Genomic DNA, 18,664 nt, shown 5'->3' with positions numbered 1-18,664 from the left:
AGAACAGTGAGATGGCACCTGCTGTTGCCCTGTTGCACTGTTAGGCAAATTGAAGCAGCTCCAAGTTGTTTCTTAGACAGGAGTTGATATGTTTCATCACCAATCCATCCCTCTAAGCACTTCATCACTGTGGATGTAAATGCTGTTGGACTATAGCACTGACTATCAGCCAGGTGACAGCTTTCCTGAGCACAGACATTCACTTCACAGGGGCAATCCTGAACTGCCTGCTACCACCCACTTGAATTCTCCATCACAGTTTTGCCCTGACCTGCTGGTCTGTGGCTTTCTGTACTGTTACAATAATGCCCAATGCAATCTATGCAACCTACAGAAACAGCATCTCCTCTTCCATTATGGCACAATTCAGCCTTCCAGACTTAATTCTACAACTTCAATTTAATTGATTTCTCCCTGTGTCAGTCATCCATCTGTGATAGTGGTTCACCCATTTTTTCCCCATTTTCCTCTGGGACTGGAGGACATGATTGGCCTGGCCTACTGGGCACATCTTCCAACTCATAACTTCTACATTCATTTGTTTGTGTTCTCACTCTAATTGCTTGCATTGACTTGTTGACTAAATTCAAAGTTCAAAATAAGCTTATTAACAAAATACATTTATGTCACCATATACTACCTTGAGATACAGTTATAAGGAAATTTGTTTAAAATTTCTCTCCCTGCTCACCCTTGTTTTACCCTTCCAGAGATATTCCCTCTCTGCTACCCTCCCTGCAGCATATCGAGCTGCTTTGGTTTCCTTAGAAGAGTCTTCAACTTGAAATATACTCGGCCCTCCTTATCCGCGAGTTCCGCATGTGTGAATCCAACCAGCCACGAATCGAGGAAACCCGGAAGTGCTCTTGCAGCACTTGTTGCTCGAGCATTGTTCACCGCACATCTCATTCGTTCGCTACTTTGTTCCTGTGAAAAAATGGCTCCTAAAAAGCAATTACGTGGTCAAAGCAATTCCTCAAGGGCTAAAAGGGACCGTAAAGTGAAAAAGCTCTTAGTCTCTATGAGCACTACTGTGACGGGGTTGATGAAAGCGAGAGAAAAGAGTTCAAGGCTGGTAAGGGATGGCTGGCTGGCTATGTAAAGCGCTACAGCCTCAAGAACGTAAAGATCATGGGAGAATTGACGTCTCGTTGGTTTGCTACTTGTGTTGTGAGCGAGAGGAACATGTACAGTTTTTTTTTCTTGTCAATATTCCCTAAACGTTACAGTAGAACAACTATTTACTTAGCATTTACATTGTATTAGGTATTATAAGTAATCTAGATGATTTAAAGTATACGGGAGGATGTGCATAGGTTATAGGCAAATACTACACCATTCTATATAAGGGACTTGAGCATCCGCGGGAGGTCCCGGAGACCAATCCCTCGCGGATAAGGAGGACCGACAATATTAACCCTGGTTCTGCTCCCACAGTCTGATCTGCTGAGTATTTCCAGTGTTTATTGTTTATATTTAAATAACTGTGTATAAATGCTTAGGTGGGAAGGTTCAGAATATATATTCCTGCATTGAGATTTTGACTGTACTGTCTTGAGAATGGTAATCAGGCAGGCATTTGCTAACTGACTGTCACTGTCTTCCAGATGGCTGAGTTGCAACTTCTCAAGCTGGATGAGTTGGACTGTTTAATCCAAGGTCTGCTTTACATTGATTCAGTTGGGTACAACGGTCAGTCCGAGTGTTACTACTTTGAAAAACCCACTGACCTCGACCAGTGCCAGAAAAAGCCGTATTGCTTGGATAACCCTTACCCTATGTTGCTGGTCAACATAGGTTCAGGGGTCAGTATCTTGGCTCTTTATTCTAAAGATAATTACAAAAGGGTGACTGGAACCAGGTAAGCACGTAGGCACGGCTAAACTAAACACATTGCTGATTTTGTGCGTAAAATGATAAACTATGATCTAACATTTTCACATTGAAGGGTCTCGGTCCAAAACATCAACTATTCCTCTCCTCAGATAAGCTCTTGTGTTCCTCCAGCATTTTGTGTGTGTTACTCTATAATCTTGTACATTAGTATTCCCTTTAAAACTTCAAATTGGTTTCTCTTTGACTGGTGATGTTCTACCTTTATGTTCCCTTCCTGAATGGCAGCTGGGATAAGAATGGATAGAAAAAGAGGGAAGCATCTTCCCTCTCCATAACAAGAATGTTGTACGAAATGACAAGGACAACTCTGAAATCTTTTACATAAACTACTTTTTTCCTGATCTTTTGCTGTCTTGTGATCGCTGGTCACTTGCTGCTTGGACTGTGCTGCATCTTCCAGGGTGGTTCTGAGTCTAGTTTTTTGCTAGGACACCAGCTCCCAGATCATTGCTAAGGCAGGGGCTCTTCCAGCTCTTATCCACTTCGCTACAGAATGGCTTTGACAGCCTATCAGTCAGTTATAAACATTCAGAATCGCTTGATGTGTTTCAGAAAAGATTTTTAAAAATTAACGTTAGAAGGCTAAAGACACGCATGCACTAACCCATTAAGTCAAATAAACAATTGCTAATTTATAGCAGCATTTTATTTTTCACAATCATTTCAGTGGACTTGCACCAATTTAGTCTGATACGACTTAAGTAGGTGGATTTTCCAGTTTAAAAGTTAAAAATTTATGATGCCAATTTGGACCCGAGGATTCCACCTGGGGTGTACTGAGCCACTTCTGCTGTGAGGCGCCTGTAGGTTATGACAGAAGATTTGTACTAATTTTGTCAATCAATATAATTAGCTTCTCACAATTTCATAAGTGAATGTTTGCATCCAAACCCTATATTAAGACTTACACAAGGGTAATACATTGAAAATCAAATTTCAAAGTAAAATTTATTATCAGAGTACATGCATCTGATAATGCATCAATAGAACAGTAATTATTAAACAGGATCAATGAACCAGAAGCTGTGCAAATACAAATATAAATAAGTATCAATAAATAATGATAATGAGCATGAAAAAACAAGATTAAAAAGTCCTTAAAGTGAGACCTCCTGAAGAAATAAAGTGAGTCCTGAAACAGAATGAGTGTAGATAGCCCCTTTTGTTCAAGAGCCTGATGGAAGAGGGGTAGTAATTATTCTTGAGCCTGGTGGTGTGAGTCCCAAGGCACTTGCACCTTCTACCTGATTGTAACAGCAAGGAAAGAGTGTGGCCTGGTGCTTTTCTATGGCAATGTTTTATGTAGATATACTCAATGGTTGGGAGGGTTTTACCCATGATGTACTGGGCAGAATCCACTACCTTTTATAGGATTTTCCACACAAAGGCATTAGTGTTCCCGTACTAGGCTGTAATGTTGCCATTCAGCACACTTCCCACCACACGTCTATAGAAGTTATGGATATTTATTGATAGTGCAATTTCCCTATAGCAAGAAGCATAAGTTGTCATATCTTGTATATAAAGGTCTACAAAATATCGGTTCGCTAATTTTTTAAAACATGCACATTTTATAATCAAAAGCAAACATTGAATGTTAAAACTGTCACTGGGAAATCATGACTATAGAGGGTTTTGCTGCATTCTCCAGAGCTTGGAGACCCCTCCTGTGTTACTCTATTCATATCCCATTTGCCATGAAGTCATTGAGCAATACAACACATACAAACAAGCTGGATGAACTCAGCAGTCAGGCAGCATCCGTTGAAAGGAGCAGTCAATGTTTTGGACCAAGACCCTTCATCAGGAAGCACAGAAGCAGACCTTTTGGCCCATCTAGTGCATTCAAACTATTATTCTGCCTAGTCCCATCAACCCATGCCTTGATCATACCTCTCCCATCCATGTACTTATCGTCCCATAATCACATTATAAACCAACGTTAGTGTTGGTGTTTCTCTGAAAGACTGACTTTACAACTGTACATCTAAACCTTTGTCTCTGGAGTCCAATACAATAGTATTTTGTCGGCAGCAATTTTTTTTCCTCAATACCTTCTATGTGAGGAAAGAAAAGGTATTAATTTCTTCGGTTATGATTATTGGTTTTTTTTTGAGTGGTGATATGTTTTAGTAATGGTTGAAATTAATGATTTTTAAGTTATTATTGTATCCAGTTATTATTGGTCTGTAAGCCAGGTTGAAGCCCATCTTTGATCTTAGATGCTGTTTTCTTCAAATCTTCAAGTGTGGAGCTGAAGTAACTATTTTAATTGACCAACTTGAAAGCAAATGATTAAATGGGGAAGCAAAGAGATGCCTATGAAGTAAATAGCTTTATAGTTGCCTGTCCTAGTGAAAGAGGACCTATCTGAAATCAGAGCCCATCAAGATTGCAAGGTTTAACAAAGAAGATACTTCAATGAAGCAGATTGGGCTGTGCTAATTCCATTATTTTTCCTCTTGAGGGCTGTACAGAAAGTTGAAACAAGAGTATTGATTTTACCTTTAATTTTAAATACTTACAATCAGTAAAATATAGTAGCAACTAATTTATGGTTCCTACATTGTAAGTTTGTCTCCCTTTGAAGTTAGTGGGTATACATACGATCATATGGGAAAGGTTTTTACTAGCAGTTTTGCAAGGAGTTTTGCAAAGAATTTTTATAATCCTGGAAATGAACAATATTACCGTACCTGAGAGAATTATTAAGGTAGCCAAGAAGCTTTTAACAGCATCTTCATCAATGATATATATGTAACGTTGCACAGTGCTCCTATCATTGCAAACTTGATGGTTGTTCTTCATTTTTGCATGTACTATTTGATATCATTGTGCTCTGTTAACCAAGATTAGCTCATTTTCTCCTTCTGTGACATACTCACCCAGCAAAATACCTTGCTCTTTCCTCTTAACCCACCTAAATAGTCTGCCTCTTAGTCTCTGCCAGTCATGGTTGCTCGTGCTCCCTTGTTCTTAATCATAATGGGACTCTAAGGTAGGGGTTCCCAACTTGTGGTCCACGGACCCCTCAGTTAATCTAAGGCTCCGTGGCATAAAAAAGGTTGGAATCCCCGGCTGTGATGGCTCAGCTTGTGAAATGTGATAAGGTTCATTTTTCACATTGGGACATCTGAATCCTGCTCAATTTTGTTTTTCCTACTTCATTCCCAAAGAGGTTATTCATCTCTCCTGTATGGCTTTCTTAGCCTTACTTTCCCACTTCCCTGGTTTCCCAGCTCTTGGCATCCTCAGCTATCTGTCTTGTCCTTTCCCTTGTCTTGGGTTGGAATAAAACAAATCCTGGTGAAATGTGACAATGATAAAATTATTCTAGGAGAATCGTTATCAACTGAAATGCAGAAACAGAGGATTTGTTTGTAGCGGTGAATCATTTAAAAGAAGTTGTCAGTAAGCCTTAAATAACCTAAACATCATCACATCAAGAGCTTGACATGAGTGGGGATAAATGCAAGCTTCTTTAATCAATGTCTCATCGTGTTCCTGTGGTAGGGGAATGTTATATCATGTGACGTAAATCACAGGGGACTTAAGAGCATTGATGTACAAAAATAACTTGGGTGAAAGTTCACAGCTTGCTGAAATTGAAGAACCAGGCAAGTGTCACTCTGCTTCCAGCACTATCGTACCATGTCCACACTCGCTAAGCCTAGCCCCTCGCCTTTGGAATGTGGGAGGAAACCACGCAGTTATGAGAAGAATGTATGGACTCTGTACAGGCTGTGTCAGGAATTGGAACTGACATGACTTGGAGTATGGTCGCCACATTGCAGGAAGTATGTGGTAGCAATAGAGAGTGTAGTAGAGATTCACCAGGGTGTTGTATGGAATTGAAGGCTGTAGTTATAAGGAGAGGTTGGATCATCTGGCTACATTCTCACTGGAACATAGGAGGCTGAGGGGCAATATCATAGTGGTTTATAAAATAGATAGGATGGGTAGAATTTTTTAATCATGGCAGGAAAGTTGGGAACTAGAGCACAGTTTAAGTGAGACATAAGAAAATTAAGTAAAATTTGACAGGTCCGTTATTCAACAAGGTGGTGAATGTTTGGAATAAGCTGCGAGAGGAAGGATATAGGTCTAACAGAGGCATTAATGTAGATAGGCTTTGCAGACAGCATGGATGAAGTGGGCTGAGTGACTATGTGGGTGTGCTGTAGGTTCTTGTGATCAAATACCTATTTCAACATTCAACACGTGCATCTCCCTCGCCTTCATTAGGGGTTTGAGGAGATTTGGTACTCGCCAAAGGCTATTAGAGTGGAGAGCATTCTGGTTGTATCACAGCCTGCCACTGAGGCTCCATTTCAATTCAGCAGCAGCTTCATCCCTTCCACCATCAGGTTCCTGAGCAGATCTATAGACAGTACCTGGTTAGTCCTTTGTTCTTAGTGCAATTTATTCATTTTTCTATTTTACAGATTCTTTTTCTTTACATGGTGGGTTCACAAAGCAAAATTAGAATTTGAATATATTTAGCTACTTGTATCTTGTTGGGCTGTTAGGCTGATTAGAGGATTAGACCACACAGATTTTGTAAGAATGAGGCAAACTGGAAAATCCAGCTGAATTCCTGACTTCTGCTCCATGCTGGGGGCACGTTCCCATCAAGCAGAAAATTAAAACTTTGTTTTAATCTAAACCGTACCAGAAATGAGCTTTATAGGTGTTGCCTCCACGTTTCTTGCCCCAGGGAAATCTGTCAGATGAAGTTTGTGTATCAATTTAATGCTCCTGATGTTTGAGTTCTACTTCACTGGTGTCACTTGCACCTCTATGCTCGGTAATAATACACAGCAACCTTGAGGTAATTGGTGGTGTTCCATCCAAGCAGCAGCTTGTTCTTGAGGCACTTAAACAGTTTCACAAAATGATGGTAAAGTGAAGGTTGTCTGCAACATAGAACAGGCTGTTTGAACCATCATGTCTGTGCTGACCATAATGCCAATCTAACTAATCTCATCTTTCTGCACATATTCTGTATCCCTCCATTCCCTGCTTGTTGCTTTACTAAAATAGGTAATTGCTTTACTGAAGTACTGTTGCAAGAAAAAGTTAGTGAACCGTTTGCAACTACCTGTTTTCTGCATTAAATACTCATACAATGTGGTGTGATCTTCATCTAAGTCACAATAATAAACAAACCCAATCTGCCTAAACTAATAACACACAAGCAATCGTACTACTTCTCATCAATACTGAGTACACCATTTAAACAATTACAATCTAGGTTCAAAAAAGCATGTGAACCTCTGGGGTAATGCCTTCTACAAAAGCTATTTAGAGTCAGGTTCTCTGATCAATGAGTTCAGATTGGAGGTATAGGTTGTAGGAGTGCCCTGCCCTACAAAAATGACACACAGTCAGGTTACTGACAGAGACTGCTCTTCTCAAGAAAGATCTGTTCATGTGTACCATGCCTCTATCAAAACAACATTCAGAGGACCTCAGAGGAATTGTAGAGATGCATGAAGCTGTAAAAGGTTACAAAAGCATTTCTAAAGACCTGAGTGTTCATCAGTCCACAGTAAGAGAAGTTATCTACAAATGGAGGAAACTCGGTGCAATTGCTACTCTCCGTAGGGGAGGGTGTCCTGCAGAGATCACACCATTAGCACAACATGCAAAGCTTAAGGAGGTGAAAAAGTACCCAAGGGTAACAGCAAAAGACTGGAGAATTCTCTAGAATTTGCGAAGGTCTCTGTTCATGCGTCCACTATAAGAAACACACTGAACAAGAATGATGTTCTTGGAAAGACACCATAGAGGAAACCACTGCTGTCCAAAAGAAACATTGCTGCGTGTGCAAGGGACCACCTGGATGTTCCATGATCCTTCTGGGACAATAGTTTGTGCACAGACGAGACAGAAGTTGAACTTTTTGGCAGAAAGGTACATTGCTATGTTTGGAGGGAAAGGGCACTACACACCAACACTAAAACCTCATTCCAACTGTGAAGTCTGGTGGAAGGAGCATCATGGTTTGGGGCTGCTTTGCTGCCTCAGGGCCTGGACAGCTTGCAATTGTTGAGGGAACAATTAACTCAAAATGTATCAAAGCGTTTTACAGGAGAATGTAGCGGTCCGCCCCCTGAAGCTTAATAGAAGTTGGATGATGCAACAAGGCAATGAACCCAGGCATATGAGTAAATCAACAACAGCATGGTTTAAAAAGAAGAAAGTACGTGTTTTGGAATGGCCAAGTCAGAGTCCAGACCTTAACCCATTTGAAATGTTGTGGCATAACCTGAAGAGGGTTCATGCAAGAAATCCCAGAAGTTCAAAAGGCCTGTTTCTGTGCTGTAATGTTCTATGGTCCTAAATATTGATGAACTTGAAACAGTTTTGTATGGAGGAATGGTCTGAAATTCCTCCTCACCATTCTGCAAGTCTGATCAGCAGCTACATTGGACATTTGGTGGACGTTCTTTCTCCTGAAGGAGGTTCTACCAGTAATTAAATACAAGGGCTCACATACTTTTTTCAGTCTGGACCGTGAATGATTAAACAGTATGTTCAGTTGAAAATTATAGACCAATTTAATCTCACACCAGCACTTACTTTTATTTGTCAAAGAACTGAGTACAAGAATCAGGAAGTTAAGCTGCACCTGGAATATTGCATTCACCTCTGGACACACCATTATAGGAAGGATGTGGATGCTTTGGAAAAGGAGCAGAATAGAGGGCATGTGCTATTAGGAGCTATTGGACAGAGTGGGGGTGTGCTCTCTGGAGTGGCGGAGGTTTCTAAGATTGAGAGCTATAGATAGAGTAGACAGCCAGTATCTATTTTCCTAGGGTTGAAATGTCTAAGTGGCATGCATTTAGGGTGAGAGGAAGCAAGTTCAAAGGAGATGTGCGGGCCATTTTTCTTACCTAGACCCTCGGGATCAATAAAGTATGTCTGTCTGTCTGGAATGTGCTGCGTTTGTTGGTGAAGGAGGCAAATATAATAGACGAGGATAAAATGCTCTTAGATAGATAGACTCATGAATGTTCAAGATATGGTCATTGTATAGGCAGAAAGTGTCAATTTAGTTGGGCATTTGCTTATTAATTAGTTCAGCACAACTTTGTGGGCTGAAGGGCCTGTTCCTGTGTTATATGCTTCTATATACATCATTGATGCTTTGGTTGATAAGTTGTGTGTAGAGCAAAAATCCTCTAAAACCTCTTTGGTTCTTTGGCTTTGATATAAGCATTATAGTTTGTCCAGTCAGTCATCACCTTCCTTGATAGTAGTAGTCACAGTTAATTGGAGTGCATAGAAATAAACTGCTGAATAATTGGAAATGGTTTGAAAAGTTGCAGTGAAAATCAGCAATTATATAAATGGCAAAGAGTTAAACCAATAAACAAACTGGCTTTAAATGTGATTGATCACACGAAATATGCTGTGCCAGCTGGAGAAGGATTAAGTGAAGATGACAAATTCTAAACTGATAAACGTAGCTAGAAATTCAAAGCCTGAATTGTTCTGTTGGAAAGAACTGCAGAGTAAGTGAAAAGTGCTACAGTATGTCAAATATAAGCGTAGGCTGCTCATCAGAGTACATTGATCAGGGATGACTGGGTTTCCAAGAAATAAGTAATACACACGATTGTGATGTCCCCCATGGGGTGGAGAGTTTAGAATCCTGAGAAGCTCCCAGCGTTGACTACAGAGTTGAAACACTGTAAAGTAGGGTGTGTACAAGTATTTGAAATATTAGAGGGCATGTGGGATTTTTGTTCTTGCTCAGAATGAGTTGATAATTATTGTTGAGTGAAGAACCGGCAAACTAACACAATGGTGGAAATGACATGGAACATTTCTTTCAAGAATTTTCTTTTATGATTAAGTGAATGCAGTTATTTCAACTATGATCTCATCTTCAGTAATTGTAGTTTGCCTATTTTTTCAGTATGCACACCTTTTGAAACTTATTTGTACTCCTTGTTGCTTGGGGCCTGGCATTTTCCAACGTAATAGAAACATGTAGAAAAAAATGTATACAATATCATGAAATTGTTAGATCTTGGTAACTCATAATACACTGCTATTCATCCAGAATAGCCAACTCATCAGACCATAGTTGAAGGAAATATAGTGCAGAACTAATTTTTAGTGTGGTTAATGCCCAGCCAACAGGAAAGACAGCTAGACAAAGCCGGTAATGTCCCTGGGGGTGGGGGAAATGTGTGTTTAGCCCACTGCTCTACTCTCTTTACGCTCAGTACTGCTCAAAGACCATCATAAAATTTGCTGATGACACCACTGGTGACAGAATTTCAGATGGCAATGAGCAGGCATACAGGAGTGAGACGGGTCAGCTGGTTCAGTGGTGTAACAACAGTTTTGCACTCTACGCCAGTAAGTTCAAGAAACTGAATGTTTATTTTGGGAAGGGGCCTTCAGGAGGAGCACCAGTCCTCTTTGAGGGGGTCACTTATAGAAAAGGTGAGCAGGTTGGCTGTCAGCATCTCAGAGGACTTGTCCTGGGCCCAGCATATTGATCCAATCATGAAAAAGGCACACCAGCATTGTCATTCATTCAGAATTAGAGCCAATTTGATATAGCATCATAGAGCCTAGAAAGTTTCTGCACACTTATGTTAGAGAGCATCATGATTGGTTGCATCACCACCTGGTACAGCTGTTCCAATGCACAGGATTGCAGAGGCTGTAGTCTTAGCCAGCTGAATCAGGGGCACAAGGTGGCATCCATCAATAAGGACCTTCACTACAAGGGACCTGCCCTCTTCTCATTACTAGCATCATCAGAGAGGGGTACAGGAGACCAATACTCAATGCTTCAGAAACAGCTTCTTCCCCTCTGCCATTAGATTTCTGAATAGTCCACGAACCCATGAACGCTATCTCACTAATTCTTTTTTACACTACTCATTTTTTTTACTGTGCTTATAGTAATTTTCTTATGTATTGCACTGTACTTCTGCAACAAGTTTCAGTGGTAATGTGATTCTGAGTATGTCTGAGGAAAGAGAATGCTGCATCCTCCTCTTAACCTTCATAAACTCTTTAGGAAATATTTGGAGATGCTCAGATTTCTATCTGAACAGCAGTCAACTTGCTTCTAATGACTTAAGAATTTCCCCTTTCCCCGCAATTCTGAAGACATATTTTGGTGTTAAACAGACGAGTAAATGTAGTTGTTCAGTAAGAAATATATATTTTTGACAGTGCAAGAAATATGTGAAAAGTAGGTCAACTCTGGCTCCTGACATTTTATACATGGGTTTGAAAGGAAACTATTTTGTAGTTACGTGGCATTTGATTTTGTCTTCAGAGAATGGCCATATGTCTTTCAGTTAATGGGTTATTTTTAGAGTGAACTTTAAAAAGGTAAGCATGGTCTCCTTTGAACACTGCATAATCTGCTTCCAGTGCTGATCTCAGAAGGCAACCATCAATCAGTTACACAGCCACATGCTTGGCACCTGTGGACCAAGGCCACCTTAAACTCCGTCTTGCTCTTGACTCTTTGCAACTCAGAGCGATCCTTCACTAGACTGAGCTCCATCTGCATGATTCCCTTGTGGCAGCTAACCATGCCCAGCTCACTCTTCAGCCACTGCATCTCAGTCCAGACAACTCACCAGCTGCGCACCTTGCCCTCTCTGAGCTTCTCGTTGTCAATGACATGGAAATAAACAAATAACCAGTAGGTGCATCACTTAGTGCATATCGAAGGTAGAATTAGGTTAGGCTCAAAGCTGCTGAGTACTTATCCTATTTCTCATGCCGGGCATACAAGTAGGAATGCTGAACTTGCATATTAACAAACTTGTTAAGTGCTGTTGAGGTAATTCACCATTAGGTTGCTCAACTATTGAGAAACTTTTGGTTACTGTTTTACATTTCATGCAAACACTGATCTTTTCAGATTGCTTTCCACTCTCTCCACTCCTTTTCATACTAAGCTGTGCTGCACACTACTGTGGGAATCAGCAATACTAACATCTCTCCCAAGTAAACCATTCTCCTATGACCTAAGAGTACCTTGTCTATCTGCAGATGCATAGTAGGGTACGTTCTTACATTCAACTAGTGGTTCTACTTGAACTTCCTGATGTAACTCACTTGAAAGTGATCCAAGGATAGAAATGTTGCCAGAATATTTTTATTCCAGAAGCAGAAGTGTTAACTAAAACGCAGAAACTTTCCACATGCTCTGCTTGGTCTATATTTCCTCATACGTGGAAATACTCCTAATTGCATCTATCACTTTCTCACTTTGAGTTTCCTCCACTTATCCAGTCAAATCTTGAACATTAAAATCATTTCTGCTCAACCTCAAAACTCTGCAAGTGAATTGCACAGGCTGTCACCTCGGTCTGTAAGTTTCAGACACTTGTTTTTCCAAATCGCCGATCATACCTCTAATCCTTTAGAACATAACAATTCGGAATCCAATGATCCTTCTCTGCCATTCAATATCATGGTTTATCCCTTCCTCGTACAGTATCGCTGTATCTCCAATCATTGTGAGGATTTACACCTTCATCTTTTCAATCATAAATACATTTGGTTGCTATGTGTCCATAAGCATTTGGGTAGGGAAGTTCAAAGATTTACAATTTTTCTAAAAGGTTCACTATTCTGAAACACTTCACTTTGAGTATAATGTCAGCCATAGGTAATGGTCTCAGTATATAATTAATGGGTGTTTTGGCTGGATACATCACACCACATGAGCCGAGGTTGACTACCAAAGGCCAGTATACATCCAGGATGATGCACAGTATGAATCAGATCAGACATGTAGTTGATGGTTAATTTGTGTTACAGACAATGTTCCCTCTAATTTGTAACGACATGCAAAAGTCTTTTGTGTGTGGTGCTATTTTTTGCCCAGTGACGGCAACATGTGCACTCTGAATAATTTCAGTATAAATATGCCAGTTCTAAAAATCTGCAGACAAGTCATCACAAACTCCACATTGTCAACACCGTCCACATCAGAAACCGGAAAAGGAAATGTGATTGTGTGTGATCATGAAATATACTTAACATGCCTATGAGGTAGCGAGTGACAACCTTTTGTGCGCAGTTTAAATTCCTTTGTGCATTAATAGCAAATGATCGCACATTAGAGGGAACTGGTTACGGGCCTCAACAAAAAAGGAGCTAATGCATCTGACATTTTGTGCTCAAGTTTGACAGAAGCATTGATTTCAATCATTTTAAAAATATTTGTATTGAAAAACTTGGAAAAAATAATTTACATATGAGTTGTATGGCTTTAATGATGAGCATAATTGCTTTGAACCGTTGAAGAATTTGAGGAGAAAATTGGTTCAATTACTCAGTGAAATTGAGTGCACCTATTTTTATCCTTTGAGAATTCTCATTGGGTGACATAATATGTGGAATTGTGTCACCTAGTATATCATTCTTCCACTGCTCCATCCTCAATGGGTTACAGACTTCAATCCTGCCAAGCAACAGCATTGACCATTGAAGTTTCATAGATTACTTGACTCACATTTCTGTGGACTCAGTAGTCAAACTTTTAGATTAAGTTCCTTTTGATAGTTGTAGTAGGAAACTGTAATTTTATTCTGAATAGTTTTGAATTCAGATGGAATGCTGAAGAAAGTAGAATTTGAAACCATTTTCTTCTTTTCCTTCATCCATTCTTAGAATCTGTTAATGCAGAATTTGGCTTTCAACTTTTACTTACAATCTTCATGGCAAAGTTTTCCATTGCTTAACAATTACAATTTTATTCATTTGCACAAAATAGACCACTTAGACGTATATTGTCCAGTTGTAGTTGCCATGAGAAGGTAATGTTCGATCATTACTTTGAACCACTTTATTACTGGGAAATATTTTGAAGGATAATCACAGTTGTAATGTACAAAATTCAGCAACAATTTTATGAAATGCAAGGTATGAATGAAATCTGACTGCTTGAGGGGGGTGGTGGCGGTGGAAGAAGGGTTTCTTGCTGTTTTTTGAAATTATAGGATTGCCAAATCCACCTGCAAAAGATTGATAGGGTTTTGGCTGACTTTCTCATCCAAAAGATAACATCTCTGACATTGCAGTCATTCCATTTTACTGCACTGCAGTCTCATTCTAGAATTTGTGCAATGTATCTGGAAAGAAGCTTGAATAGCACTCAACATGGGAAAAGTGTCAGAATTAACAAGTGTTTTCATAAGAAATGTAATTAGGCTGTGCTGCAGCTTTGAGGCCAGAAACAGGATGACAAGAATTTTAAATCTCACCTGGATCAGCCTAAAACCTGTCAGCATTGTTTCACCCACTTCCCTCCCTCCCCCCAATCTTTTTATACTGACTGTCCCCCCTCTTCCTGGTCCTGATGAAGAGTCTCAGTCCAAAATGTCAACCGAACATTTCCCAGCTGCCTGACTTGCTGAGTTCCTCCAGCTCCTTTCCTGCTCCAGATTTCCGGCATCCGCAATCTTTTGTGTCTCCAAGAATTCCGAACTAAAGCTTTGTAGATGTCCAATCCTTTTATAGTTGAGTGGAACCCCTTTGTTAGAGAAGAAAGTAGCCCAGGTCACTTGTGCTGATCTCTGACCTGCAACTCTTCTGGAGAACATGATGACCGTGCAAGATTTTGATGGGCTGTGACCTGCCATCTCCTCCTTTCCTACCCCGCCTTGTTCACTGTTAAGCCTATCAAGTTGATAACATCCAGTTAGGTAAAAGGCTTTGAACTGCAACTAGTGAAACAAAGCCTTCAGGACAAAAAGGAGGTAAAATAGACAAACTGTTATCATTTAGAGTGGTTACTGACATCTGAATATTCTTGTAAATATTTAGATTTAGGTAAGTGTAAAACTATTTTATCGGTTAATGAAGCTACTGGATGAAGTGGGAAGTGAAAATCTGTGAGCTAACTGAGATGTATTGGAATCTAACATATGCACTATATGTTATCTTAACTGGAATGTACTTTCTACATTTGGAAGTCTAATTAATTTGTACTTCAGGTTTATTGAAGCAATGTTTTGTCATTTATTGCAATGTCAGGTCTAATTAGTATTGATTGTTTCACTCAGTGATTACCTTTTATCGTGACTAGGGTCACAAAGCTTCAGAGTGCAAGCAATTTTTTGAATATACTCAGCAGAAGGAACCCAATAGTAAATGAATCATTCTAAGTGCCTTTTACCTGCATTCATGAGACAATAAATATTTGTTTATTCATGTCCACAGTCTCGGTGGTGGAACTTTCCTTGGCCTCTGTTGTCTGCTTACTGGATGTGAGACCTTTGAAGAAGCTTTGGAGATGGCAGCAAAAGGAGACAGTACCAATGTGGATAAATTAGTTAAAGATATCTATGGAGGAGATTACGAACGCTTTGGTCTACTTGGATGTGCAGTAGCGTCCAGGTAAGTCCTTATTGATCGGCCTGGGCGGTTATGGGATTGCATGGTGGGTACTGTAGAGAATTGGGATAAAGCAGTCTGTTGGATTGCCTCTATATCCTGAAACTCACAATGTGTTGAGCCACCAGGTGCTGCTCATGTCAACACTTTGAAGAAAGTGTTGGAAGGAAAATCTCTCGAGCCATTCATTGGTCTTGCTGCAAGAAGTGGAAATCACAGTGGTCCATAGCTCCTGCGCACTACCATTATGCCTTTGAAAATAATGTTAGACCTGCTGGGCTTTGACAGAATTAAACTTCTTTGGGACATTTCTGGCTTTCACTGAACAGACTGGGTGTTGTCCCAGATTTACTGTAGTGTTAGTCGCTCTTTTCCCTTTTTGCCATGTAGGTAGCTACAGCTCCCAACTTGAGAATGAGGAATGTAGATATCTAGTGTTTGGTGATTAATGGCTATCTACTTCATATGCAAAGTCAAAATAGTAATCTTGATGAGTTTGGGATTAATTGGAATCAGATCAAATACAACATAAGTGGAGAGATTATACCAAGACAAGTAGGAAAATTAATTCAAATCTCTTCATAATTTGTTTGTTGTAGAAATGAGATTCCACAGATCAGTTTGAGTTTCTGGACTATGGTGATTGAGAGGCATTTAAAGAGTGTGAACTGTTCATTGACTGGTGTGATATTGGAATGTTACTTTCTAAAGTGAGTTTAACTGCCATTAAGTACCCATTGTCATTGAGCTGTAGAGTAACATACAGGACCAAAACTGGCCCAATGGCTCACAATCTCCATGCTGGCCTCATTCTATATTACATCACTTGACCTAATTGCTGTACCTACTTGATGGAATTCTTTGAATGAATAGCCAAGTAGACAAAGAAAATGTTTACATGGATTTAAACAAAAGTCCTTTTACTATGGTAGTACACAAGCGACTTGCAATAGAAGTTTTATGGGAGATGTTTGTCCTCTGTAGCAAATGCTAATCGTGTAGTGTGGTAACATCTGCACGTTGTGCTCTGCTGCAGAAATTCTGATTTCTTGAACTAACCTTAAAAAAAACTGTTTTCCTTGAATGATATTTCTCTCAACTTACACTCTATTTTTGTTAATTTTGTCATGTCCTGTCTAATTTATGTTAATTTAAGTTTATGCAGAAAGGAAATTTTCGTGATATTATACCCCAGGTGTGTATGACCATGGCAATAAATTTGAATTTGAAATTGCTGTGAAAAGAATGTCTAAAGCAGAGAACAACAGTTAGTCTCTGCTGTGTTGAGAAATTGTTGCAAGAGACCCGGGTACTGATTTCTGTGCCAGTAGAAGTTGGGTTATGTGTGTGTGGTGAGGGAGTTATGAAGCAAACAGTAGGTTAGGAATTAAGGAAGCGAGACTAGAAAAATACATTGAGCTATATTCATGATTGCAATTTTATTTAAATACATACATTGTGCTCCTTTGTCATTTGTTGCCAACAAGAAGTAAATGGTAGATCACTACTCTGAACCACTGCACTCTGTGTCTCTAAGCCCGTAACTGCTGGAATGTACTTTTGAAGTATAATCACAGTTGTAATATATTGAAGTGAATTGAATTGACTTTATTACTTACATCCTTCATATACATGAGGAGTAAAAATCTTTGTTACGTCTCTGTGTGGAGTTTTTTGAGGGTATAACTATGAAAATGGACAAGGGAGAGCCAGTGGATGTAGTGTACCTGGACTTCCAGAAAGCTTTTGATAAAGTCCCACATAGGAGATGAGTGGGCAAAATTAGGGCACATGGTATTGGGGGCAGAGTACTGACATGGATTGAAAATTGGCTGGCTGACAGGAAACAAAGAGTAGTGATTAACTGGTCCCTTTCGGAATGGCAGGCTGTGACCAGTGGGGTACCGCAAGGCTGCAGCTGTTTACAATATACATTTATGATTTAGATGAAGGGATTAAAAGTAACATTAGCAAATTTGCTGATGACTCAAAGCTGGGTGGCAGTGTGAAATGTCAGGAGGATGTTATGAGAATGCAGGGTGACTTGGACAGGTTGGGTGAGTGGGCAAATGTATGGCAGATGCAGTTTAATGTGGATAAATGTGAGGTTATCCACTTTGGTGGCAAGAACAGGAAGGCAGATTACTATCTAAATGGAGTCAAGTTAGGAAAAGGGGAAGTACAACGAGATCTAGGTGTTCTTGTACATCAGTCAATGAAAGCAAGCATGCAAGTACAGCAGGCAGTGAAGAAAGCTAATGGCATGCTGGCTTTTATAACAAGAGGAATTGAGTATAAAAGTAAAGAGGTCCTTCTGCAGCTGTACAGGGCCCTGGTGAGACCCCACCTGGAGTATCGTGTGCAGTTTTGGTCTCCAAATTTGAGGAAGGACATTCTTGCTATTGAGGGAGTGCAGCGTAGGTTCACAAGGTTAATTCCCGGAATGGCGGGACTGTCATATGTTGAAAGATTGGAGCGACTGGGCTTGTATACACTGGAATTTAGAAGGATGAGAGGGGATCTGATTGAAACATATAAGATTATTAAGGGATTGGACACACTGGAGGCAGGAAGCATGTTCCCGCTGATGGGTGAGTCCAGAACTAGAGGCCACAGTTTAAGAATAAGGGGTAGGCCATTTAGAACAGAGATGCGGAAAAACTTTTTCACCCAGAGAGTGGTGGATATGTGGAATGCTGTGCCCCAGAAGGCAGTGGAGGCCAAGTTTCTGGATGCATTCAAGAGAGAGTTAGATAGAGCTCTTATAGATAGTGGGGTCAAGGGATATGGGGAGAGGGCAGGAACGGGGTACTAATTGTGTATGATCAACCATGATCACAGTGAATGGCAGTGCTGGCTAGAAGGGCCGAAAGGCCTACTCCTGCACCTACTGTCTATTGTCTATTGTCTAAATGCGCAATGTGAAATTTATAGTAATTTGTAATAAACATTATGTACAACAGGATAGTCAGTATAACATAGAAATACAGTTACATCAGCATGAATTAAGCAGTCTGATGGCCTGGTGGAAGAAGCTGTCCCGGAGCCTGGTTTTTATGCTGTGGTACCGTTTCCTGGATGGTAGCAGCTGGAACAGTTTGTGGTTAGGGTGACTCGGATCCCCAATGATTCTTCAGGCCCTTTTTACACACCTGTCCAGAATAGTGGGAAGTTCACATCTACAGATGCGCTGGGATGCCGCACCTCTGTAGTTCTGTATTACAGCTATTTTGGGTGCTGTTGTTGTTCACTAGAACATAGGACTTGGGCTTTTCAGTGAAGTGAACAATATCAAGATTTTCCAATGAAATTAATTTTTGCAGGAAATGAAATAGAAATTAGTAATTAAGATTATGAAATGAAAACGGCT

At 40.1% G+C, this 18,664-nt stretch overlaps 1 protein-coding gene across 5 annotated transcripts in view; it reads left to right on the top strand.

Moving 5' to 3' along the window:
* The window catches only part of LOC140715352 (pantothenate kinase 1), a 99,448-nt gene that overhangs the window by 65,318 nt on the left and 15,466 nt on the right, over nt 1–18,664 (top strand). For all 5 annotated transcript variants that reach the window (XM_073027412.1, XM_073027414.1, XM_073027413.1 and 2 more), the window contains exons 3-4: nt 1,608–1,861; nt 15,121–15,297. In XM_073027412.1, the coding sequence (XP_072883513.1) occupies nt 1,608–1,861; nt 15,121–15,297 (431 nt within the window). The remainder of the gene's footprint in view (nt 1–1,607; nt 1,862–15,120; nt 15,298–18,664) is intronic.

Source organism: Hemitrygon akajei, chromosome 23 (assembly GCF_048418815.1).
Source record: "Hemitrygon akajei chromosome 23, sHemAka1.3, whole genome shotgun sequence".
Classification (NCBI taxonomy): Eukaryota; Metazoa; Chordata; class Chondrichthyes; order Myliobatiformes; family Dasyatidae; genus Hemitrygon; species Hemitrygon akajei.
This window is presented reverse-complemented; position numbering and strand designations above follow the sequence as displayed.